This window comes from Prunus dulcis, chromosome 3 (assembly GCF_902201215.1).
Source record: "Prunus dulcis chromosome 3, ALMONDv2, whole genome shotgun sequence".
NCBI classification, from domain to species: Eukaryota; Viridiplantae; Streptophyta; class Magnoliopsida; order Rosales; family Rosaceae; genus Prunus; species Prunus dulcis.
Window position 1 is genome coordinate 15,209,632 of NC_047652.1, and position 23,596 is coordinate 15,233,227.

General features: G+C 35.9%; 2 protein-coding genes across 4 annotated transcripts; both read right to left on the minus strand.

Moving 5' to 3' along the window:
- Nucleotides 1-573: 573 nt before the first annotated feature.
- On the minus strand, nucleotides 574-1,679 carry LOC117621315 (probable transcription factor At3g04930). Its single transcript, XM_034351717.1, has one exon. It carries the CDS (start codon nucleotides 1,581-1,583, stop codon nucleotides 687-689), a length of 897 nt encoding a protein of 298 aa, XP_034207608.1. The 5' UTR covers nucleotides 1,584-1,679; the 3' UTR covers nucleotides 574-686.
- Nucleotides 583-23,092, minus strand: LOC117621313 (valine--tRNA ligase, chloroplastic/mitochondrial 2). Of its 3 annotated transcripts, XM_034351714.1 has the most exons (27): nucleotides 22,830-23,092; nucleotides 22,463-22,547; nucleotides 21,095-21,221; nucleotides 19,466-19,549; nucleotides 18,981-19,075; nucleotides 17,424-17,515; nucleotides 16,472-16,525; nucleotides 15,631-15,683; nucleotides 15,461-15,528; nucleotides 14,847-14,922; nucleotides 14,050-14,133; nucleotides 12,753-12,901; nucleotides 12,532-12,649; nucleotides 12,295-12,411; nucleotides 11,604-11,824; nucleotides 10,845-10,934; nucleotides 9,820-9,931; nucleotides 8,822-8,932; nucleotides 8,503-8,640; nucleotides 7,082-7,132; nucleotides 6,885-6,997; nucleotides 5,426-5,573; nucleotides 4,241-4,345; nucleotides 3,995-4,096; nucleotides 3,239-3,311; nucleotides 2,936-3,102; nucleotides 583-2,419 (listed from the first exon to the last, which is right to left on the minus strand). In XM_034351714.1, the coding sequence occupies exons 1-27, from the start codon at nucleotides 23,032-23,034 to the stop codon at nucleotides 2,294-2,296; spliced, it is 2,964 nt and encodes a 987-aa protein (XP_034207605.1). In that variant the 5' UTR covers nucleotides 23,035-23,092; the 3' UTR covers nucleotides 583-2,293. The 3 variants fall into 3 exon arrangements, with proteins under 3 accessions (XP_034207605.1, XP_034207607.1, XP_034207606.1); XM_034351716.1 differs by lacking the exons at nucleotides 21,095-21,221; nucleotides 22,830-23,092 and having other exon boundaries at nucleotides 22,463-22,479; XM_034351715.1 differs by lacking the exons at nucleotides 22,463-22,547; nucleotides 22,830-23,092 and having other exon boundaries at nucleotides 21,085-21,101.
- Nucleotides 23,093-23,596: the final 504 nt, after the last annotated feature.

Below are 23,596 nucleotides of genomic sequence, written 5' to 3' on the forward strand. Positions count from 1 at the left end.
GACCAGGGCAGGTCAGCGAGATTATTGAATAACCACAAAGAAATAGTATGACCATTTGTTCAATTATCAAACCAAAACCTCTCTGACCATTTAGATTTTTAAGTGGACTTCGTGAAACAGCTAACTGCTTTGAATGGCTGTTAGGAACACTCAAAACATATCACTCATGAAATGTAGGAAGGATCTTGAGAAATCTGAACTACTAACTAGAATACAGGTGTGTGCGGATGTTTAAGATACATCATGGAAGTGAACCAATTAATCTACTGTCTCAAAAAAGATTGAATGCAAACTAATAATTCCTGACTGAAGTTCTACCTTAGGGATAAGGCACCACGCCAAAATCGAATTCTATCTATCTGGAAAACACTCAGCTTATGCCATACCATTAATGAATGCTCTTGAAAAAAACCTAATAGTCGTATGGTATGGCCAAGGTGCACAATAACTTCAATACTAAATGTACTCATTGAAGCAATATGCATCAAGAAGCAACTGTAGATATGAGAAGTAATGATATAATTAAAGCAAACAAACTGAAATGAACAAAATTTATCCAGTAAAGCATGTAAATTAAATGTATTAAGTCAACCTAATCCTTGTATATTATGAGGGGAAATGTACAAAATTTGAAAGAGCAATTCCATTACATATGTCAATTTCCTATACAAATTACTTACATAAACTCATTGGCCCCGAATGGTGTTGTCGAGAACCAACCTCAATCTCTGAGACAATACATCCAACTCAGCAAGCCGTTGGAGCTGCCATTGCCGCTCGAAGTCCAGTGCAGTCTTGCCCATATTGGAGGAACATGAGCCAGAGCCAGAGCCAGAGCCTGAGCCCGAGACCGAACCAACATGGTCGGGGCAGAGCAGACAATGTTGAACAAGAACCATCCGAACCTCATTCAAAGACTGATCGAACACGTCCAAAACAGTCTTCGCCGCCAGCCCAGCAATGGCCCTAGACAAATTGATCATCTTCACCTCATCGCCATAATCATTTTCCACAAAAAGATCATCCAAAACACTCTGATTCTGATTCACCATTAAATTATCATCACCCTCGTCGCTCTTGGCTTTGTTACCAAACGGCGAAGTGGACCAGCACTCGGAGCTCCAAAGCTTCCTCGAGAGGTCGTACAAGGCGCGATCATGCGGCGAAAGCTGCGACTCGTGGAGGCCGCGAGCGAGCCGAGCCGAGACGACTCGGAACTTTTTCCGGAAGCGGCGGAGCTTCTCAGAGAGCTGGGATTTGGTGTAGTGCTGAGACACGGTGGTGGAGAATCGAGCGTAGAAGAGGTGAAGGTCTTTGGGGAACGAGAAGCCATCTGAGGCGCAGTCAAGGAGGCCTTGGAGGAAGAGAAGCTCGTCGGGTTCGGTCCAGATTCGGTGGTACTTGAACGGCGGGGTTCTCTGCCCATCTTCTGCGGAAAAACCGACAGCGTTGTAGTCGTATATGGCGGTGGATTCGAGGGTGGGGGGTAGAAGATTAGGGTTAGGGTTAAGGTTGGGGATGGGATCGGGGTTTTTGCGTTTAATGGGGAGCTTAGTAGCGGAGGAGGGTTTAATTGAGTCCATGGCTAGACTTTGGGGTAGAGTTGGCTACGGAATAATATTGTGGTTGGGTTGGGTGTGGAATGGGTCAGTGACTCATTGTGCCGTGGCTGACTCGTTGGTTTCTATCTTTTTTGAATTTTTTTGAATTTAAACCATGAAGAGAGGGTAGTTTCTCACACGCACTTGAACATACTACAAGAGGATGAGAGTTTCTCAAACGTCAAGAACATTCAGACCAGATCGAACCCTTATTCACTGGGCTAAAAGATAGGTTCTTCAAAATCCCTTAATAACGTTGAACTCTAGGTGCACATTTATCAGCTCGAGTTTTTAGATTATTTTCACAACTGAAATTTGGGAAGATCACCTCCAATCTCTGGTTTAAGTTGTGAAGGGGACAAAAATGGCTAGAGCCTCAACTATATTAACCTACATTGTAAGAAAAATGGCATATTACAAACAACCTGAGTAGCATACAAAATTTACAAGGGAAAAAAATTAATGGCCAAGCATCTATTGGACGCTTCGGTTCTACCAGAGAAAAAAGAGCTATCTCCAGACTCGTTAGTTTGAAGCCAAGTTTACCGCACATTGATCCTTTAGATGGTAATAAATTGCTGTCAAAATAATGTTGGCCAACCTCAGTACTGTACACTGCAGTAGATGCAAATCCCATATGGATCATCGGATATATCCAATCAAAATGGAGCATGGGATCACAAATGGTCTGATTATGTAACCACAACCGTTGATTTGAGTAAGGCTAAACGGTTTTTGGTGAGAGTGATCTTCTCTTCTGTTTCTGCCGCCTTTTCTTGGACTCCACGGACAATATCCTCTGGAGCTTTCTCTACAAACTGCATGAGCAAAGACGATATCATGAGAGGTACATGAGATATGTGCATGCCAAGGTACTATGAAAAATAAAGAAAGGACTCAACAGTACATGCATGCATCATAACAAGAAAGAACACAACTCAGTTTTAGTGTTTCTTTTTTCAACATTTGAAGCAAAAAATTTAACTAAGAAGCCAACTCCAACCCACTTTTAACTTTTTGATTATAAAACTAACAAAACTATCAGATGATGGATGTATCGAACAGCCAGAATTGGAGTCTGCATTTTTCCATAAGTTACGGTTATCCTCTTAAGAGAACCATTGTATAGGTAGCTTTTCGTATCTAGTTATTCCAAATACATCTTACCTAATGCTTTAGGTTTTATTTAATGTTAATTTTTAACAAATTACCCCTATTATCAAATCTAAATCCAATCGTTTAGCTGAATGGATACTTAGAGAAATTGAAATGTAAAGTACTCCCCCCTGCATGCCAAACCCAAGTGCTTAAACATTAGTAAACAGACTTCATACCTTTGGAGAACTGAGCCGAGCTTTAAGTCCATCATATTCTGTCTGCATCTTGGAAAGTCTCTTAGATAGGCGTTGGATTTCGGCAGTAACGTCAATCATATCAGCAAGAGGGAGATATGCCTCTAGTCCTTCACCAGCTACAACGTGGACTGATTGATCCGCATTCCCTGAAGTAAAACACATGACATCCACCAAAATATATGGCTCAAAATCAGATCATAGAAAAAGCCATTGATAAATGAAAATAAACATGAATATTTCTGTCCGTTGGCCAAATGGAAAATAATCCATAAAAAAAGGTGCCTGGAGGAGAATCCGTAAAATGGATGTTTTGCAAATCTAGCCTGGAGAGAAGTGCTAAAACCTCCTTTTCTTTCTGCATCAAAATAGAATATTTAAGTTAGCTAGTGCTAATGATAATTATGTTCAAACCAAATAATTGGATAAATAGTTGAGTCAACCCACGTTAAAATTGTTAGACATGGCCCTGCGACAGCAAGTATGCACGGAATATACAAGAAAAACATATATGAATTGAAATAACAAACTTATCAAAAGAAAAGACAGAACAACTAGTCATCTCGATTTCTTTTTCTCTAAACTAAGGGTTTCTGTAAAAATTGAAATCCGATCTCATCCGCATGCCTTTCCTTTTGTTGCTGATGAGACTTCAGACACATGAACTCTCCAAGATTATATGCAAAACTTAATGCTTAACAACTTAAACCCAAGCCCGACTCTTTTTGCTCTAGCAGGGCCATGACCTGGCCCATAGTAGTCTAGTGGGGGCATGGACAGCTTTATGATATGATTTCTGATGCTGGCATCAGTGAACTCAAACTAACCTGGCCCAGGACACACATCTCAAGAATGATTCAGTCTATGGCTCTATACTTACTGAAGGTTCGAATAATGATCCACCAATTCGTTACACCCTGAGTTTACTCATTTCGTTCTCACAAAAGTGCAAAATAATACAGGAACAAACTTGAAAAGCACCTCATCAGCTCTTACATTTTAATCTTATGCAAAATCATGGCTGGAGAAATGGATACATACCACTATGTACTCAGTGACTTCTTCATTAGCAACTACTGAGGCTGATATACGCTTTACAGGCTCAACAGAATATTCTGCTCGAGCATTCCGGATGGCTCTAGTCTAAGAAATACAAAGAAGCAAACTTTAGTGATTTAATTATCCACGTTGACTGACTACAAGGAAAAGATACAAGATATCTAAAAGTGCCAGCTAGACTTGGAAGTGGAGCCAATAAAGGAGAACCAGGAAGAAAGATTTACTCACCAGAGCCTGTAAATTTTCAAACTTCTTAATCGAGTTGCTCTTCCTTGGAAGTGAAGTCAGTGGCCATGGCGATATTATAAGAGCTTCTTTTCGATATGGGAGTGCCTATATTAAATCAACCATTCATTTTATAATGGAAAATAGACAAACATTATAGATAACAGTACAATGGAGGTGATAACAGAGAAATCTAGATTGAAAGCCTACACTTAAGAGTTAACTATTGTCGCAAAAAGAAGCTAAAAGAGAATCTATCCACATGAATAAAAACATAAACATGCCTAAATTTGTCTTGTGAACAGGCAATGTTAAAGACGTGATCCACTTTCCCCCTCTATTTAGCACAGAACACACCAATGTGGAGATAAGCATTCAAGGGACTTTCTTCGTAGCAATTAACAGCTATTTAACTTCCCATGAAATATTAAAGAAGTGAAAACTTGCAACTTAGTGGGAACACCAGCCTTCCGATCATCTTATTTGGCTTAAATGTGAGGTCCAATGGATTATGTATCAACCATTTTCACGAAAAATTACCCAAAGAATGGACCAAGATATATTGCCGCACTGGCTCTGATTCAAAGAACCATAATTTATTTGAGACAGCAAATATGATAAATCTTCGAGCTCTAAGTCATTCAAATTCCTTCTAAATTGTAAAATCCCACGAGAGATCCTAGAAGGAGAATGAGATATTATGGAAGAGATGACATCATAGTGGTTCAAGGATATGACATATAAGCCGAGAAATAAGATAGAAATGAGAACTCTGCAAACCAAACATCTTCCGAAAACCTAAATATATTCCAATTCGCAACAACCAGTTTTAATAAATGAGAAACGGAAAAATAATCCTGAGAAATGAATTTCTGAGGACTTCAGAGACACCAAGAATCCTACATATTAGGTATATCATATATGATTATTCACTATACTATATTATTCTGCATGTAATTACGAATTCTTCCTAGGCAATTTTCCTTGTATGTAATCTTAAGGAGAAGAATAACCTAAGACAATTATCTCCATTCCTTCCCGGTAAAAATCTTTACATGGTTCATGGAGAAACAAAATCACGATATATATTTTTTCCAGTTAACAAATGAGCCTAAAGAAACCAACAAGGACCTTTTAGGTAGAGAAGTTGAGTTCCACACACGTGTTGAATACAGTAAATCAATTTACCTGCCAGAGCTCCTCAGTCACAAATGGCATGAAGGGGTGTAGCAATTTAAGTATGTTTTCAAAAACATACAACAGAACTGCCTGTGTGACAGAAGCAACTGAATCACCACCGGAGTGGTAAAGACGAGCTTTACTGGCTTCAATATACCTACATAAGTGAAAGAAATTAACAGTTGGCAAACAGGAACATCAGTACATTTGAGTTAGCAGAAGGTATTAACAAAAAGATTAAAAAAAGGGCTAAAATTCTTTTTTCCTTTCTTTGTTTAATAAGAATCACACTTCCAATGATAAAATAGAACAGTACACTACAGGGGACAAGTTGTCCACTAGTCTAGCTAGGCTACGCAAAAAAGAGCTAGACCTCATAATATGACATGACAGCAGACAACTACTCCAATCATAAAATAGACTGATAGTTAAACTCTTAAGAACCGAAGCCCAAAGGGAACCCGAAAAATGAACTCATCCCAAGAAAGACCCACCTCCACAACCCTTGCTGCCACAAATATTAAGAGTTTGAACTTCTTGAAACAAATATAAAGATCCAAACAAATCCCAGCAAATAATTTCTCCCTTTTTTGGATTTTTTAATATAAACTTTTGGTAAGAATATCCTGTAATTATCATCCTCATAAATCATACCAGACATAGAAACGTTATAAGTTGGCATACAAAGTTAGGCCCAGCTGGTTAACTGACCTAGTAGAGATTTTCTTGGCACAAAATCAACATGCCAGAAAAATTCCTAACCATAAAACCAATCTGCATTGTTGTCAGCCACAGTAACCAATAAAGGCACACTTTCAGAAAAGACTGACCACAAACATAAATTGGGTCTTTTATGATTCAAAGTTTTCTTTGGGGAGGTTCAAAATCCTTTAAGACATATAAGAGATTGGATTATCTTACATAAAGGAATATATAAAAACTAATCATGCCCAGTCAAGCAATTTTTTTTTGGACAAGATACCAAGACTTTATTAGAATAAAGCGAAACCCAACATCTTTGCCTAACAGGACAAGTGGTCCACAAGCAGAAACACAAGGTAGTTGTTCACCATATCCTATGAATGTTGTCAAAGTAGTATCCAACACAAAACCAGTTCACCATATCCAATCAATATTGTATATTGTCATGCAACGCTTAGAATTCCTGATATGGGATACTACATTATCAACGAACCCCCACATGTGGTGGGAGATGTGAAGCACAAGCAGGAATTGGACCTGACGCATGGATTTTCCATGAATATCATGTTAAGGTTAGAGTATCCAACCAAGTATCCAACCCAAAACCAATTGGAATTGGGCGGATAGTCCCAAAACATTATGTAATATTCTCAATAAATGCCTTTGGCGTTGTATTCCTACAGTTTTCTTTTCTATGTAGGAACATAATATAAAGCTTTTGATTATTATCTGATGGAAAATATTTGAATAAAAATTGCAAACTTACCAATCAGCAAAATCACCCCAAAAAAATTCATATGTCTCTCTTCCTACATCTCCAAAGAAAAATTTGTCATAGCTTGCGGTGACTGTGTCAATAAGCAAATGAAGTTTTGAGATCTGAAAAGGGAAGAAAAGTGAGTGATTAAACAAAGAAGTAAAATCAACAGGCAATTCAAAAACTTAACATGACAATTATCTTACCACCCAACATTCTGGTAAAGGTAGATTGTCCAAGAGCTCCACTTTGTCAAACTGAAAGAGTATGTCTTGATTTAAGAAGCAATGCAAGTAATGATTATCATTCTATAATATTAGTGTAATGACGGCTAAAGTAGAATAAGATCAAAATTTCCAATATTTAATAGAGAAATACAAGATACAATGCCATGATCAGATATAGCACCAGGTAATTGCAATAATTCCCATCTCATGGAACATAGAGAGATTGAGTGACTAAGACATGTACAGAAAATATATTTAGTTCCCATTCCATGAGACAACCAGCCAGTGTGCTATAGGCGTATTTAACACATTTTATAGAAAGATCCAGAGAGTTAGAAAAGTGAAAAGATATAATGACTTAAAGAAAGATTATGAGGACAGCAAGTGAGGTTACTTCTAAACAACTTGGAAGATAAGTAGTGTTCAGAAATCATTTCATGAATTTTTTTATTTTTTTATTTTTGGTCAAACATTTTCATGAATTTTCAATTATAAAATAGTTGCATCAAACACCAACAATACGCTTCTACCCATTTGCTTTGGTAATTGAGAATTCAGTAAAGTCATTCAGACACATTCAGACATGATGTGTCACTGTTCAAATTATTTGCAGACAAGTTTGTAATGCATAATGAGATTGGAGCTAACTTTAGAGATATCAGGTCAAGTTAAGTTCTTGTGAATCTTTAAAGAGGAAGTTATAACTTTACCGATACATATATGAGATTGGGGCTAATTTTGTGATACACGAACCTTTCACCATAACAAGAAACTAATCACAGCTGGCACATTTTCTGGTGAATCCTTAAAAAGAGAGTAAACATCCGTTGCTAAGCAGGCAAAAGTATGCAATTTAAGTTTTCTGGTATGACTTGAGATTGAGTTCTGTTTTCATTTAGCCTCTCCCATCCATTCCTTAATCCATGTAGGAAATGATAAAAAGAAAGAAAAAAAAGTTTCACCGTGAAAAACAAAGAATTGAGCATACCCTCGGCATATTCTAGTGCATCCACTAAGGCTGAAGTTGTAATTTATCTCTTTCTAAGCAGGAGCAGTTTCAAGAAATTGTTTTTAAGCTACTAGGGTGTAAGGAAAGCTTTTAGCTAATGCAAGAATACAGAAAGGAATGCTAACAAGAATTGCTCATTGAGGCTGCAGTATTTCAAGCATTTGCTTTTCACTTTTGTTCAGTAAAACACAAGCAGGCACAGACATTCACAAATGAAGACATATGCCATCATTCTCTGTGGTTAATTGAAAAGTAATTCACAAGTGAAGGACTGATACATGCAGACATACCAATACCATCATTCACAAAACCAAAAGTACAATTTTCCACAAGCAAAGCATTAGTGAATAATTTTCACGATAACAGTACAAATTGAGAGAACAAAACAAACCTTATAAGAGAGTATATTTTCCCAAGCAGATGCATCATTTTGACTGGGTAAATTCTGCAATACAAACTTTCCAGCATTCCAGAGTTTGTTGGTGAAGGCCTTATTTGACGTCAACCTCTCAGTGGATAAATTAAGGTCCTGAAAGAAAAGAATACCAAATCAGCCAGAAAGGCAATTGGTACAAGCTAAGAACCATTAACATGCAAAAGTGGAAGACTGCATATGTATATTTCTGGTTAGCAAGTGAAGTAAAATACAACAATGTCTGTATAAGTGACAGGCAGAATTGACGCATAAGTGAAGTCAGAACAAAACAAACCTGACCAGCAGTCCCCAGAGCAATTGTAAATCTTAAAGCATCTGTGCCATATTCCTTGATTGTATCTAAAGGATCTATGACATTCCCCAATGTTTTAGACATCTTTCGACCCTGAAATGTAATTACACAAATTGTTTAATACATCAGAATATCAAAATTAACATAAGAGTATACTACAAATGCATTAGAGAATTAATGCTGTAAACAACAAGGAACAAACAAGGTTGCAACAAAGAAACGTTTGACCATCCACGTTCTTTTTTGTTGTATACTATTTGTGTAACCAGTTTACACGAATAGTATACAAATGTAAGTAACAAGTAAAACAAAGTACAAAAATAAAAGCTCAGACGACACTAAAACTAGTCATCCACATGGAAAGTAATCTTCACATATTAGCCTAAATATCAAACAAGTAATGCTTCAATCGTTAACAGTCTGATAAAGTCTTTCCATAAATGAGCACCAGATCACACAAGGAGAACAGCGCTCCAAATTAATTGATTACTCTTTTAAACAAACTTCATGTAGACATGCCAAGACATTGCAAGAATAAATAAAAAAATTCCACAACTCCTATTCCATTAAAGAATGCAAGAAACAGTGGTTTATAGATTGGTACACCACTTGCAAAACACCATTTTGCATAAACACTCATTATTTAAGAATCAATCTTGCACGAATTGTGAAAACCAATTAGTGTCTTCTCAGAAATTTGGTCGGAGACAATCTGGAACATAGAAGAGTAAAAGAAAATCCGCAATCCAAAGGGGAAAACCCAACATATCATGAAAATAATGTAACCAATAAATTAATCGCATTCAAATAATTAGGAACTTCATCAATAAAGAATTTGGAGGATCCTCACGGTAGGGACGCAAGGGAGAGTATGGGAATAAAAAATTCTACACTCAAGAAACAATGACTAGTTAAAAGGAAAAAATTAAATACAATATCAACATTGAAGTAGTAGTATTTATCATGCAATTTCTACTCACTTGTGAATCCCGGATGAGACCATGCAGATAAACATATTTAAATGGAACTGTCCCTGTAAACTCAATTCCCATCATGACCATCCTCGCAACCCAAAAGAACAGTATGTCATGCCTGTTCAAACATGCAAGCAACAATATCAACTTCAACAACTTTTCAAGTAAGCAAGTTTAATAGTAATAATAAAGTTAACAAACCTTCCAAACTTTTGCAATAACCTAAACATAATAAATCTACCACTGAAAATAAAAGGTGTTATTAAACTAATTATAATATTACTAAAAATAAAATAAAATAAAAGGTGACATGGACACTATCTTATTACTAATAAAAATATAAATCATGACCCTGAAAACCAAACTTGCAGCACCCAAAAGCAGTTCTATTACCAAATGGTTCCTCAAAAACAGATTTAACTCCTATTCTGCACCTAAGAAGGCTAATCGTGGCAGTGTAAATTATTTCATTCATTATTTCATTGGTAATCAGAGAGAATATTTGTCAATTTTTTCCTAGGAGATGGATTAGCACACCAAACTGCAATGCAAGGAAAAAACCCATTGCTCGCACCCTGAGAATGCCATAGAAAAAGACTTTGCGGCAAACACTCCCATCTTGTTCAACCTCCACAACATCATACCAGTCCTCAATTCTCTCATTTAACAGCATAACAGCGTACAAATGGGAGAGACCTCATCATCCAGCCACCACATCATCGAGGGCAGAAGATGGTTAAACTTGGCAGGCAAAGGAAGGGCAGGTGAGAGAACTGTGGGAAAGCTAGTGTTAGACCAGCTGAGGAAGTAGCAGTCAAGAAGCTAGGTACAGAAGGAGAGGTATTTGAAGGCCGAGAGGCAGGCAAAGTGGGGTTCTGTAGAAGGCCTGATATACTGGAGTTGAGAGAGAGATAGAGAGAGAGAGAGATACACTAGACTACTTATTTGACCAAATTATGATAAAGTTGCAGCAATAGATGAGAAAACGAGAAAAGATGGCAAGAAAATACTAGCAAGGGATATGCACATACCCTGTTTCAAGCATTGTAGTAGGATAAAACCGCTTAAAATCCTTGATTGACTCATCTGGCCACCCAAGAGTACTGAAAGGCCACAGTGCACTGTGAAAAGGAAAAGATTTATTTAGTCAAATTACATAGCATCTAAATAGGGCACATTAAATCTCAAATCCTGGAAGTGTTGGCTGGAGTCCTCAAAGTTTAAGGTATATGATATAAACAGAAAATAGTAAAGTCCTTCTTACCAAGGATGAAAATGTCAGTCTCCATGAAAATATTGGCAATTCGGATTTAAGGAAATAAATGGACTTTCATTTCAAATCAAGAAAATTTGTATGAAACATTAGGAAATGCTAAACCAATTAATAATGCATTGATTAAACATGTAAAATTCATGAGATATGACAAAATGGATGAAAATAGTGTGTGCCACTGCCATCACACATACATGAACTTAATTTCATTGAGCATGGAGTATAAGCATTCTAATGGGTAAATTTGAAATATTCAGTTGTTGTCTTCGCTAATAAGATCAGGTCGAACTTATAACTCCATTAGTCCTGACTTTTTCCTACCTCCACTCACCAATTGGGCCAGCCCTAAAATCTAGTCCTAAAATCTTTTTATATTCTACATATCACACAACATGATAATTTTTTCAGGACCTACTGAAAATTCAACAGTTTTCAAAATTGTAAAAGAATAAAGTGGGACCTTTCATAGTTTCTAGAAAATACATTTCAATAAGTGGCAATCTTGTGAACAACAGACCTTGAAAACCATGTGTCAAGAACATCCGGATCCTGATATATTTTTGTATCTCTACCATACTTCTTTTGAGCTTTCCGAAGAGCTTCATCCTCACTCCTTGCAACAATATATTCTTCTTCACAGTCTTTACCCACAATGTACCAAACTGGTATTCGATGTCCCCACCACAGTTGTCTGCTTATGCACCAATCCTTAATATTTGATAGCCAGTGATTATAGATCTGTTATTTTAAAGAAGGCACAGGTGTGAGTAAAACAATCTAGCAAATCTTTCTGGGTAAGCCACTACCAATTACAAGTTAATGTGGTTGAACACTCATTGCATTAATGCCATAAAGTACTCAATTCATGATGCAATACAAAGAATTAGAGGTGTGAAACAAACCAGCACATGGCACATCACATATATCTGTACTCGTGCTGGGAATTGAATATCAGACCCATCGAGCATAGAACTAGTGACTTCCATCACATGCTTAATTGAACTATATGTTATTTAAGAAAACCCTATTTTTCAACTGAAGAGTACAAAATGTCAATTATGTCGCCCTTAAGTACCTTAAGATTAATAATAAGATTTAAAAATAAAGGATAATTCAGTAAATTAACTCAATATTCATACCTATCTTCTCTCTCCCACAGACTAACTTTTCTCTTTCTACAGTAACAAATGAGGTCACATACTGCATACCTTTTCAAATCTTTCGGGTATGATTTTCAAATCTCCTTTTTCAACAGCACGAAGGGCTTTCTCAGCTAAGGGCTCCATCGTTACAAACCACTGCTTGCTTACTAGTGGTTCTATAACCTGATATCCAAAAGAAGGAAAAGTATATATAATTAAGATTAAATTCTTCATAGAGAATTTATATTAATCTTTTCAGAATTTGGAAGTTGAAATACCAAATGTTTAAAACAATCAACTCACTTCTCCACCGCGCTGAGATCTGGGAACTCGTAAAGTGTGTGGTTCTTTCTTTACAGCCAAACCAGTCTCCTCCAGATCTGCCCAAAGTTTCTTGCGGGCCTCAAACCGATCAAGGCCACTAACAGAATCATAGGTTTCATTACAAAATAAAGATATAAGATTAAAAAATTTCGCCAGTGAATTCAAGTTCAACAATCTAAGAAAACTGAAACAGCATTTACCAGTACAGTCCGGCAACCTTGTTTAGAGTTGCATCCTTGTTCATGACATTAAGTATTGGAAGACCAAGCTTTCTTGCAAGATTGTAATCATTATGATCATGTCCAGGGCTTATCTTCAACACACCAGTGCCAAAGTCTTTATCAACATGCTGCCAGATGAAAAACAATTAATGTTCCACATATCAAGTTATTTACCTGGACTTGTATGAGAAGCAGGCAGTTAGCTAAAGGGTAATGATTCAACAAATAGCAAAGTACAATTATCAACAAAAACAAATATGTATCTTCCGGGGATATTTTTTATTTCTTTTTCTGATTACAGATGATGGCTTATAAAATAAGTAAAGCAATATAGTCCAGGACTCCAGGCCATTGGCCCACCGTCTGCAGTATAATTTAATATGGCATAATTTGCATAAAATCCTTAATTCAGTTAGCAGATCAGATAGAATTTTCCTAAGGGGAGATGTTAATTTGAAGCACATAACATGGGGCAGAACAATATGTGGTGCCTACACAACAGGCATTATGAAGGCCCTTCACACTCCAGTTCATGGGTGAGACAAAATTAGAGTACAGCAAGCTACAAACCCAAAACCTTGCCCGGAGCATAAAGCAAAAACATAGCAAGAGTAGAAATCAATCTTCATCTCCTTTGATCAAAACATTATTCCTTTTTACTTTTCATGCGCACAGGATTCTAATTAAAGACAAACTCACTGCAACCACTTTATTGTTCTGCAAGGACATAACCACAAAAATTACTCGTGTTTTTTTTCCTTAGCAGGGAGAATATTGAAAGCTTATTCTGCCAAGTTGAACTTCACAGGAAGTGAAAAAACTGAAAATGTTCAGTATCAAGAAGAAAAAAAATGAGCACGCAATTGATATTGGAAACTACGAGGAGGTGAAGAAGTATTCAGGCACAAATAAGAAGAAAAAAAAACTAATAATCCATAAACCAGGTGAATGACCTGGGTAGAACCTTCGACATGATTCAGAAATTAACTTTAAATTCATCACTACTTTTCCTGAGTTCTAACCTTGCACTTGTTTTCTATCATAATTATTAATTAATGTAATGAAATGCACACAGATCCAGGCCCATTTAATGAGGCTTACATTAATAAATTCACTCCTATATTAACTTTCTGCTTCTAAATGTCCCTAGACAATACTATTACAGCACAATATCTAGTCAGAGATCCCACATCAGGAGTAATTGGCATCATACTAACGATCAAATAACAACATCAAATACAATGATGATATAGAAAAGTAGTCCAAGATACTTTACCTTGTCAGAGATGATAGGGACGTGACGGCCATATGTCAAAGGAACTATAGCCATTCTATTAATATATTTAGAATATCGATCATCCTGCATGACATTGTCATCAAACATTGGATATTACCAAGAATAAATCAAAATCAAAATCAAAATCAAATATTTCATTCAGACTAACAGCTATGATAGCGATTGGAGTTCAGAAACATGCAAGTTACTGTCCTTTGGTTAAAAAGAAAAGAAAGAAAAACTATGAAATGGGATAAGGAAAACTCCATTATTTCAAAGCATGGAAAAAGAAAATAGCCAAATATTATAGAGACCAACATTGTTCAAGGGAATAACAGCCAAAATGATCCATAGAGGAGGCCCTATTCTTCTTTTCATAATTGGTGTATGTCGAACAAAGCAGTGAGTGAATTATCCAAACATATGTTCCAACATTGTCCTTTTGGGCCACATATTTGGAGTAGGTTGCACTTGCTTTCGACATAGAGGGCTCATTTGGTGCCTAGGATTGGATAACTCACTAGATTTAAGGTATGTTGAAGGAGGAAACTGGTTTGGAATTTAAATACTAAGCACTATTCATTAATGTAGCTCTTCACAATAAAGCCTAGGTTTGGAATTTATATAAAAGATTAGGTAAATAGATGTTGATCCCAAGAATCAAAAGTGATGTCTGAAGTTGTGAACCTATCACCTGTCTAAATTGCTTAAGCATTACTTACCATAAAAAATTGTCATCACCTGGTCGATCCATAACTAAACTCCTACAGGATACCAGAAAAAGAAATTTAACCTACCTCAGGATGCACAGCAATAGCTACATCACCAAATAAAGTCTCCGGGCGTGTTGTTGCTATTGTCAGATAGTCAGACCTGAGTACAGGAAGATACCAATCAGAGTGCATCATACACCCTCTGAAAATTGTTAGAACATATCGCTCATAGACACACACCACACACCGCAGCAGAATATATGAACTTACACAAAAAGCATGTTATCGTGGTCAACCGAGTTTATCAAAACCAAAATAAGTATTGGACTGATAAAAGAAATGAGAAGAATTAAGGGCTCCTAAAAATCTTCTAAAATCTTGTAAAGCACAATCATCTTTTCGTTCTTTTATTAGTTGGTTGTCAAATCACAAAATAAACTAGCAAGATTTGATCTTTGAGAAGTCACAGTTATTGTGTCAATAAGTTTTCTTCTGTTGAGAGATAAAATTGTTGAGAAGATTAACATAAGATCTGATTACCTTATAAATTATAACACTAGCCACCATATATGTACATAATATTTTGAATCAGCATACAGTAATAGTACAAGAGAAAGCATGTGCTTCTAAATTCTAGTAGACTGAAAGATTAAGAACACATTTCATAAGGGGATCAGAAATGGTAAGGTGGGAATTACTTTGAGCCTCCAGCTACACGATACTTAATATAATAGAGAGTACCAGATTCTTCATGATATTCTACTTCCTGATCAAAAATATCAAAGAACCACGTCAAATATTGCACTTTAAAGCATAAGCTGTATCAAGATTAAATAGTCACGTCTACATGAAACCAGAAGTAACTTACCAAGTCAGAAACAGCAGTCTGTAGACTAGGAGACCAGTTCACCATGTAAGACCCTAGAGGGAAAAAATATATATCAGTTTTACTTGGCTGCTAGTCACACTTGCTTGTCAATGATAAAGCTACAGGTGACTCTCAACAATCAACTCAAAACATAGAGGGAAAATTTCACGAAAAAAACAAGAAGTATAAAAATAAGCTGAACATCACTTTAACTGTTATTACTAGAGAAATGCTTGATTCTGTCACCGTAGTAGCATAACTGTTGTAGACAGAAGAAAGCTAGTTCTTTACATCTTTACTTTTGCTAAACCCTATTGTTCAGAAGAAAAAACTGTCAAGTTGTTCATAAGTTCATAACTGAAGACTTCAATACACAATATTTGAACAGAAATTCTGACTTACCAGTTTCGTCTCGGATTAATATGTAAATCCTCAATTAATGCAATCCTCTCAAATTTTCGTAAACACAAAAACCTATCCAACACTATGCTAGTAGTATATTTGCAGTACAAAGATGTCACCATATGTTTCCTAAAATGGTCACCCCACATAGAATTAAAGAAAAAGGATCATCTAACAGCAAAACTCAACTAAATATATAGCAGCTTATGGTAGACAACCAGCCATCCCCCACACGTTATGATAACTTAAAGTGAAGGCCTTCAAATAATAACAATAGTTGTCACAAACTAAAGTGCATAATAACAAAAAATATAGACTAAGGGATTCAGTAGCAAAACAAACCCACCTACAAAACTCCATTAAAAAAGGACCAGGCCACAACAAAGCTCTTCAGGAGCTAGGATTATGGAACAACTTTAAGAGGAACTCAGGGCTATACCTTGATAGATTAAGCCTTTCTCATGAAGTCTGACAAAGGCCTCAACGACAGCTCCTGCAAGGAGTAGAAGGATATGAGCCTTGACCGAATAAGCCTTTTCTTTTCATATAAAGTTTCAATCTTTTCGGAGAAAATAATAAAAAAGACAATACAAATATTTACTAGCTTATTACAACATTTGCAACCTTTAAAGTTTAACTACCCCTTTACTTAGTCTTTAGCAAGGTTTTGAAAAACGTTTTTGAGGTGTGCCTTGTGGCAGTGTGTTAAGGCGAGGCACCGGCAAGGGGTAGAGTGGTTTAGCAGATTGCACAGAAGGTGTATGCGTCCAGCGCGAGGCAGTGCAAGGCGTACAGCTTTGCAACTGAAGTGACGCCATGGCAGCTGAAGAATACCTCCCGAAAAAATGAATCCTGCGTGCCCTAACTTTTGCTTTCAAGACAAACAAGGCCATCTGTTCAAGTTGTCCTTTTTCCCCTTTAAACAAAACTCACCATTTCACTAAAGGCTCATAGATTTTAAAGAACACTGTAGTTTAAGTTCATGAAGACCTCTATTTCTCACTTTCCATCTCTTCTATTGTTGGCTCTACGATAACTCAGCTTCTAATACTTCTTATACAATTTTATAATTTTCATATTGTTTTAAAAAAAAGTATTAAGTAATTCATGTTCAAAAGGCTTATGCCTCACCTTTTAAAACATTGGTCCCTATGAACAAACATACTTTTGCATACTTCCCTAGATAATTCATTGATTACCCTATCCCATAGTTACTAATCATAGGAACTAGACTTTTCCGACTCTTTGACTAATTCTGAAACACTTCCCTAGGCATCATTAAATCTTTTGTTCTGCATGACATACACCCCACCCCGATGACAATGTTGTAAACTATCTCATACATACTTTCTTGATTGACTAGAGTTCAACCAGATAGAAAAATGCCTTACGACTTAGCTGTTCATCAAGGGTGAAATGCTCTCTATTCCAATCACAAGAAGCGCCAAGTCTTTTGATCTGATTTGTAATGGTTCCACCATACCTGATATAATAAATAAATAATCTGTTAAGAAATAACAAGTATAATTGGAAATAACAATTTTCAGTTAAACATAAATAAAAGCAGTTCACCTTTTTTCTGGAAACTATATGTAGTATAGTAGATTAGTAAATTGCAAAATCTACTCCTATATGGTTCTGTAAATGTTTGAATATACGAGGGAGGATTCAGAACAACAGAATCATAACTGCTACAATATTTTGATTCAAGGTAATTCTTCAAAAACAGACATGCCTTTTGCATGAATGACTGATTTAAGGTACTTTTCGGTAAAATCTTTGACTGTAAATAATCTTCAGAAGCAGAATATCATGATCATGATCATTGATTCATGATGCATGTATAAATAGTAAGAGTAAGGTGATCATTCTTTTTCTACATTGCTCGGTTGTGAGGGAGGTATTTTGAAGAGAATGGGCAATTTATTAATGTAGAAAAGCTAATCACAAAGAGTGGATGAGGAATCCACAATCTGAAGAGAGAAGAGAAAATACAATAAAAGACCACTCAAACAAATATGGAAGTTTGTATTTGCATTGGCTAGCATGGGGTGCGTTTACCATAGGATTTCTGAATTACATCAAGAAAATGCATTTTCCAGTATCTTCTTCTCGTCTAGTGGGTCCTCCTGCCAGTAAATGTTAATTTACCCTTAATTCTCATCAGTTTTCAGCCCTACCTGAATTCAGTCCTTTGAGATTTTTCCTTTTATCTATCAATATAATCAGGGTCGTAAACAACTAGAAAGCGTTTCTATTTATTTCTGATTGTCTGCCAGTCAATGAAGTCATAAACAATTTAGAGTCGAAACAAAGTGTTTTAATCTTTCAAAAGAAAGTATGCATTAGCATCCAGAGATTTCCGTTTCATTCAAGAAAACACAATCTATGTTAGGGAACTTGGCTAAAGGGTATGATAAAGGAAGTGATGATAGCAGCCTGCTAAACACTGTAAATTGAGTGTCTTAATATCTTTATATTTTCTTAAAAGGGCCTTTTTTTTTCCCACCTAATGTTAACTTGTGAAATGAGACTTCCATACGATCCTAGCTTGCTTTCAGCATTTTTCATGATGTGCCCACTCTCCAAAAAGTCATATTTAAAATATATAAATAAATAACTAGATATTTAGAAGAGATGATGCAAAAACCGCAAAAGAAAACTAATAAGTTCAGGAGATGTGCCATAGATGAAAGTATCTATTTATCAGTGATTCAGTGTACTAGGGCCATCTCGAAAACGTCCAGGTCGAAATATGGTTTTCAACCAAAATTGCTTTATAAAGGGCATAACAACCGGTACAAAGAATTCAATGTGTTGCAACAAGGAAACAACAATTTTTCTTTCATGATGTAAAAAATATGAGTATGCACAAGTTAATGACAATACTACTCATAATCGAAGAAGGTAGAAAGGATAAACAATGTAAGATAGATAAGCATATATACTTCTCTTTCCACTCCCAAACTCGATTCACAAACTCATCTCGACCCAATTCAACCCTTTTAATTCCTTCAGATGCAAGCATTTTTTCTACAACCAGCTGGTAGGAAAAGAGTAATGGTAGTATGAGCCAAAAAAAAATCAAACTAAGATATGCAAGTTACAATTTTAGTACTAAGTCATACCAAAAGTACAAAGTAAGACAAAATCAAAGCCAATGAACAAATATAGAATCAGAAATTGACATACAAAGTTATCATTAAGAAAATCAAATCCCAATCATAAACTCAAAAAAAAAAAAAAAAAAAAAAAAAGAAATCAGATCAAAGCCGTTTCAACTCTTCAAGAATTATAAAGGAAGTTGTAATAATGAAAGCAGTTGTAGAACACTGAAAATTGGAAATGAAGATGGTGCAAGGCATAGCAATAAAAATGTGAAATCAGTGGAAACACTTATCTGGAAACATAGGCTTATGGTACAGAGACAAACCTGAGTTGCTATACCAGCATGATCAGTCCCAGGAAGCCAAAGTGTGGGTCTTCCCTTCATTCGATGGTATCTAACCATAATGTCCTACAACAGTAATTAATGAAAAATGAATAGAAGAAATAAGCAGCAGTTGAGTTACAGTTTAGGTCCGGGTTCATCCTCATTTTCTCAGAAAAAGTCCAGTAATTTTTTTTGCTAGATTAGGTCCCTGGAACCATTTGACCAAATCCGACATTACAATATTACCCCAAACATCATTAACTACAGTAACTTGGGAGCTTGAAATCCAATTTAAGAAATCTCATCATTTAAGAGATTTAAATTATTTATGAAGCCCAACCCACGAAGCCCACAGGTATAAACATAACTTAAGTGTACTTAACATTATGCTTGTTTTTACATCAGTTACATAAATATCAATGGAAACTAGTATATCAACATAATTTTAGTGTACAATTAATTCATGGCAGGTACCACAAATTTAAACCAATGGCAACCTACATAAAAGTCAATAGCAACCTGTATAAAAATCATAGGCAAACAATATACCAACATAAAGCCAGTTGTACCCAACATATGTTTTGGAGTCTATGTTTCCACAAGTCAACAATTTAAATCCCTTAAATTATGAGATTCCAACAATTTATCTCTTAAATTGTGAGAACGCTACAGCTTAAATCCTTATATTGTAGCGTTCCTACAATTTGAATCTCATAAGTTACTGCATTCAATGATGCTGGGGATACTATTGAAATTAAAAGAAAAAAATATTATTTATTTATAAGAAACCAAATTTTATTAGAAAAACCAGAATGTACAAATCGATGAACAAGAAATCCACCTAACATACAGCAACCAGAATCTTAAAACTAAGACACATCTCTACCACATTTCACTTGAAAAAATATATCTCTAAGATACTACTGGTTTCCAATCCAAATTGATTAAATAAAAGGTAAACTCCCTGAACTCTGAAGATGTAGTTCAAGCATTTCAAAGTGACAGTCTGGAAACATAACATGCCATGTCTAGGCAGGGTTGATGGTCGAGAGGGCCTACAAATAGGAAGCCTTGATATTTGGGCGGGAATGAGTGTTATTGTTGGCAAAGCAAAGGCTGATTTCCTGTCATTCACAGTAATGTTTCAATATAGTGAAGACCGTCTATCCTGATTCTAGGATTTTCCATGACCAGGATCCCAAATCTAACTCAAAAAAACTGTCCTTGACTTCATAGTTCAAGCATTCACCAGCTAGGACAATCAACTTTGCTTTCATCATTCTGTATAAAATCTCATTACTCATCCAGTCCTCACTTCTTCCTAATTCAATTCCAATCTTTCAACTTTGCTTAGCTCTGTTTAGAAATTCCAAAACATATACATGTCCCAAAATCTTTTCTATTTCTTAACAAGAGCAGCTTGGTCAACTATTATTGTACAACCTCACACCAGTATGTACAATTAGAAAACAAACACAATCTTGTGTCACACATGACAATCGAAATTTACACTTACCTGTACCTCAAAACTGGAAGCATGGCCTGGGTACAAACACTAACATGTACTTCAACAAAAAAAAAAAAATTAAGTATGATAAAATGCCAATGCATAAGAACACCTTTCACAACCTCAAGAGTCACAAACATCGCGTGTCCCATGTGCAGGGAACCAGTAACATTTGGAGGCGGCATTGAAATCACAAAAGGATCACTTCCTCGGTCAAGGTTTGGCCTAAAATACCCTTGAGACTCCCACCTAACAATCACATGAGTTCATAAATAATATGCAATGATTTTACATAACAAATAGATAGTAAGCACTACTTGATCAAATCTGCAAACTGACATGTGAAAATGCAGGCAAAACAAGAATTAAGAACACGTGCATGAAGCAATACAATTTTTTTTTCTTTTTGGTTGAGATTAGAATGTGTATTTCGTCAGGAATTATTAAAAAGAACCACAAACACTAGATTTAATACGTGCAGATGCAAATACCATTTTGTATAGGCCAATGCAGCATGAAAGTGAAATTTTTATCACCGAGGGACTTAATCTTTAGTTCTAGTGTAAAACAATAATCTAAACCAATTATAACTAGGAACATACTAAAAGGTAATTACCAAGAAAAAGGTGATTCTCTCTTAATTGAGCCACAAGAGACCCATATACTCTGGACACATATGGTTTGTGGATTTTCATAGGAATCAAACATTCAATAATAAGCTCTAATCATGATTACACTGCCAGAGAGATTTGTACACACTGATACGGCATCAATAAGGGGCATGTGGAGTTAAAAGTGTAGATTGGAAAACTAGCCATTTGTTTTATACACCAAAGTACTCAAAAGAAAAAACAATAAAAATATTTGACATAAACTTTGAACCTTCATAAGTCTCAGGACCAGCCCTGCATAATGCACTTCGAAGCATCACTAGAAAACTTGAAAACTAACCACTGAAAGTGCAGACAAGAGACCTTGTTTTTAGGGGATACTTCTTTTTCTTTAAGCCTTGGTTTAGGGAAGCTTCAATATGGAAAGAGTCGGAAAAAGATGTCTGGTGCACTGCACTAGTATCACCTCAAGAAAGATTGGTAATCTGATCACTTCCAGAAAGATGACAAATGTGGACTCCAACCCAAATATTATCCCGGAAACAAAATTTGATAATGACTGAATAGAAGTAAAAGTTTTCCTCAAAAACACTCCAGTTCAACAAATGGGAAAACTCATCTCTGATCCCACCAACAAAAAACTTCAGTTTCAAATTTTTAGATCATTTTTCACATGAATGGAATTTACGAAATAAGGAGTACTACGAACAAAGAAACAAAATAAGTTTATTAGGACGAACAAAGAAGCAATACAACAGCAGATAAGCAGCAGTCCATAAAACATTCAACAAAGCCTCTACAATCAAAATTTACAGTAGAACGATAGCATTGTATCAGACAACATAATAATGGTTAAGGGCTCTGTCCAGAATAATGTACCAATTGTATATCCCTTCTTCTGAAGTAAAATCAAAGGTCTTTGCAATCTCTGGAGAAGTGAACACGCCATTCTCGGAGGCGGCAACTGAAACATAACAAGAAATGATAAATGCATGCACCACCCTCATCACAATGTGACCTAACTGTGACTAGAATGGTTTTGAAAAATTGGAAGTGAAATAAAATAGACAATTTTATAAACCCGACTAGAATGAATAAACTTTAATTAATTCAAATATGTTAATGTTCACTTATTTGATTATTAAGTTCAATTCTCAATACTTTCCAATTGATACATGAAAGCGAAGTTATTTCTGAGTTTTCTCAGCAACCAAACAAAGACTTGGAAGAAGAAGAGAATAATCACCTGCGAAGAGCCTAGGCCTAAGACGATTGAAATGCCAGTAGGAAAGACTACTGCGACGACGTCGTTTGGAGAAGAGAAAAGGATGGAGCCTGTTAGCGGAGCACGACGACCAGAGAGAGTGGCCAGGGAAGGTCGTTTGGAGAATCATCGTTTTGATACACTCTTTTGAGGTCGAAAATTCCAGTGAGTGAATGATGATAAGCATAAACCCTGCTAGGACTTTAGCTACGAAGAAGAAGAAGAAGGGTATTAGTGGCAGAGAAACAGCAGAGCTAGTGGATTACGAATAGTCTCATTTCGGATGTGGTCCTTAGGGTTTTTTATTTTTTATTTTTTAAAAGCCAAATTACAATATTCTCGGTAATTTAAGCAGTATTTAAAAACTCATTTTATGTGGGCGCCGTTTGGTTCATGGAATGAATTTAAGGAGAAATCACTTTCTATGTCATTTTCTAATGAATGAGAATGCAAGATTCCTTTTCCAAGTTTGGTAATGTCGGGAAAGTAACCGAGCGATTTCACTTTGTTTCTTTTCTCATGTTTGTTTTAAGTAGGAATGGAAAACAAAGTTTGTATAATTTTTCAATTATACCCATATTAAATCAAATAAAAAAAGAATGCATTTAATGATACGTTGTAATTCTAAATTGTTTATAGGGACAAAATAGTCATGAAAATTGTGCATTGAATGTTGGCGTTGGCTCATTTTCCCAAACTTTCTCATTATGAGGGAAAACAAAACCCAAGTTAAGAGGAAAGCTTTACTT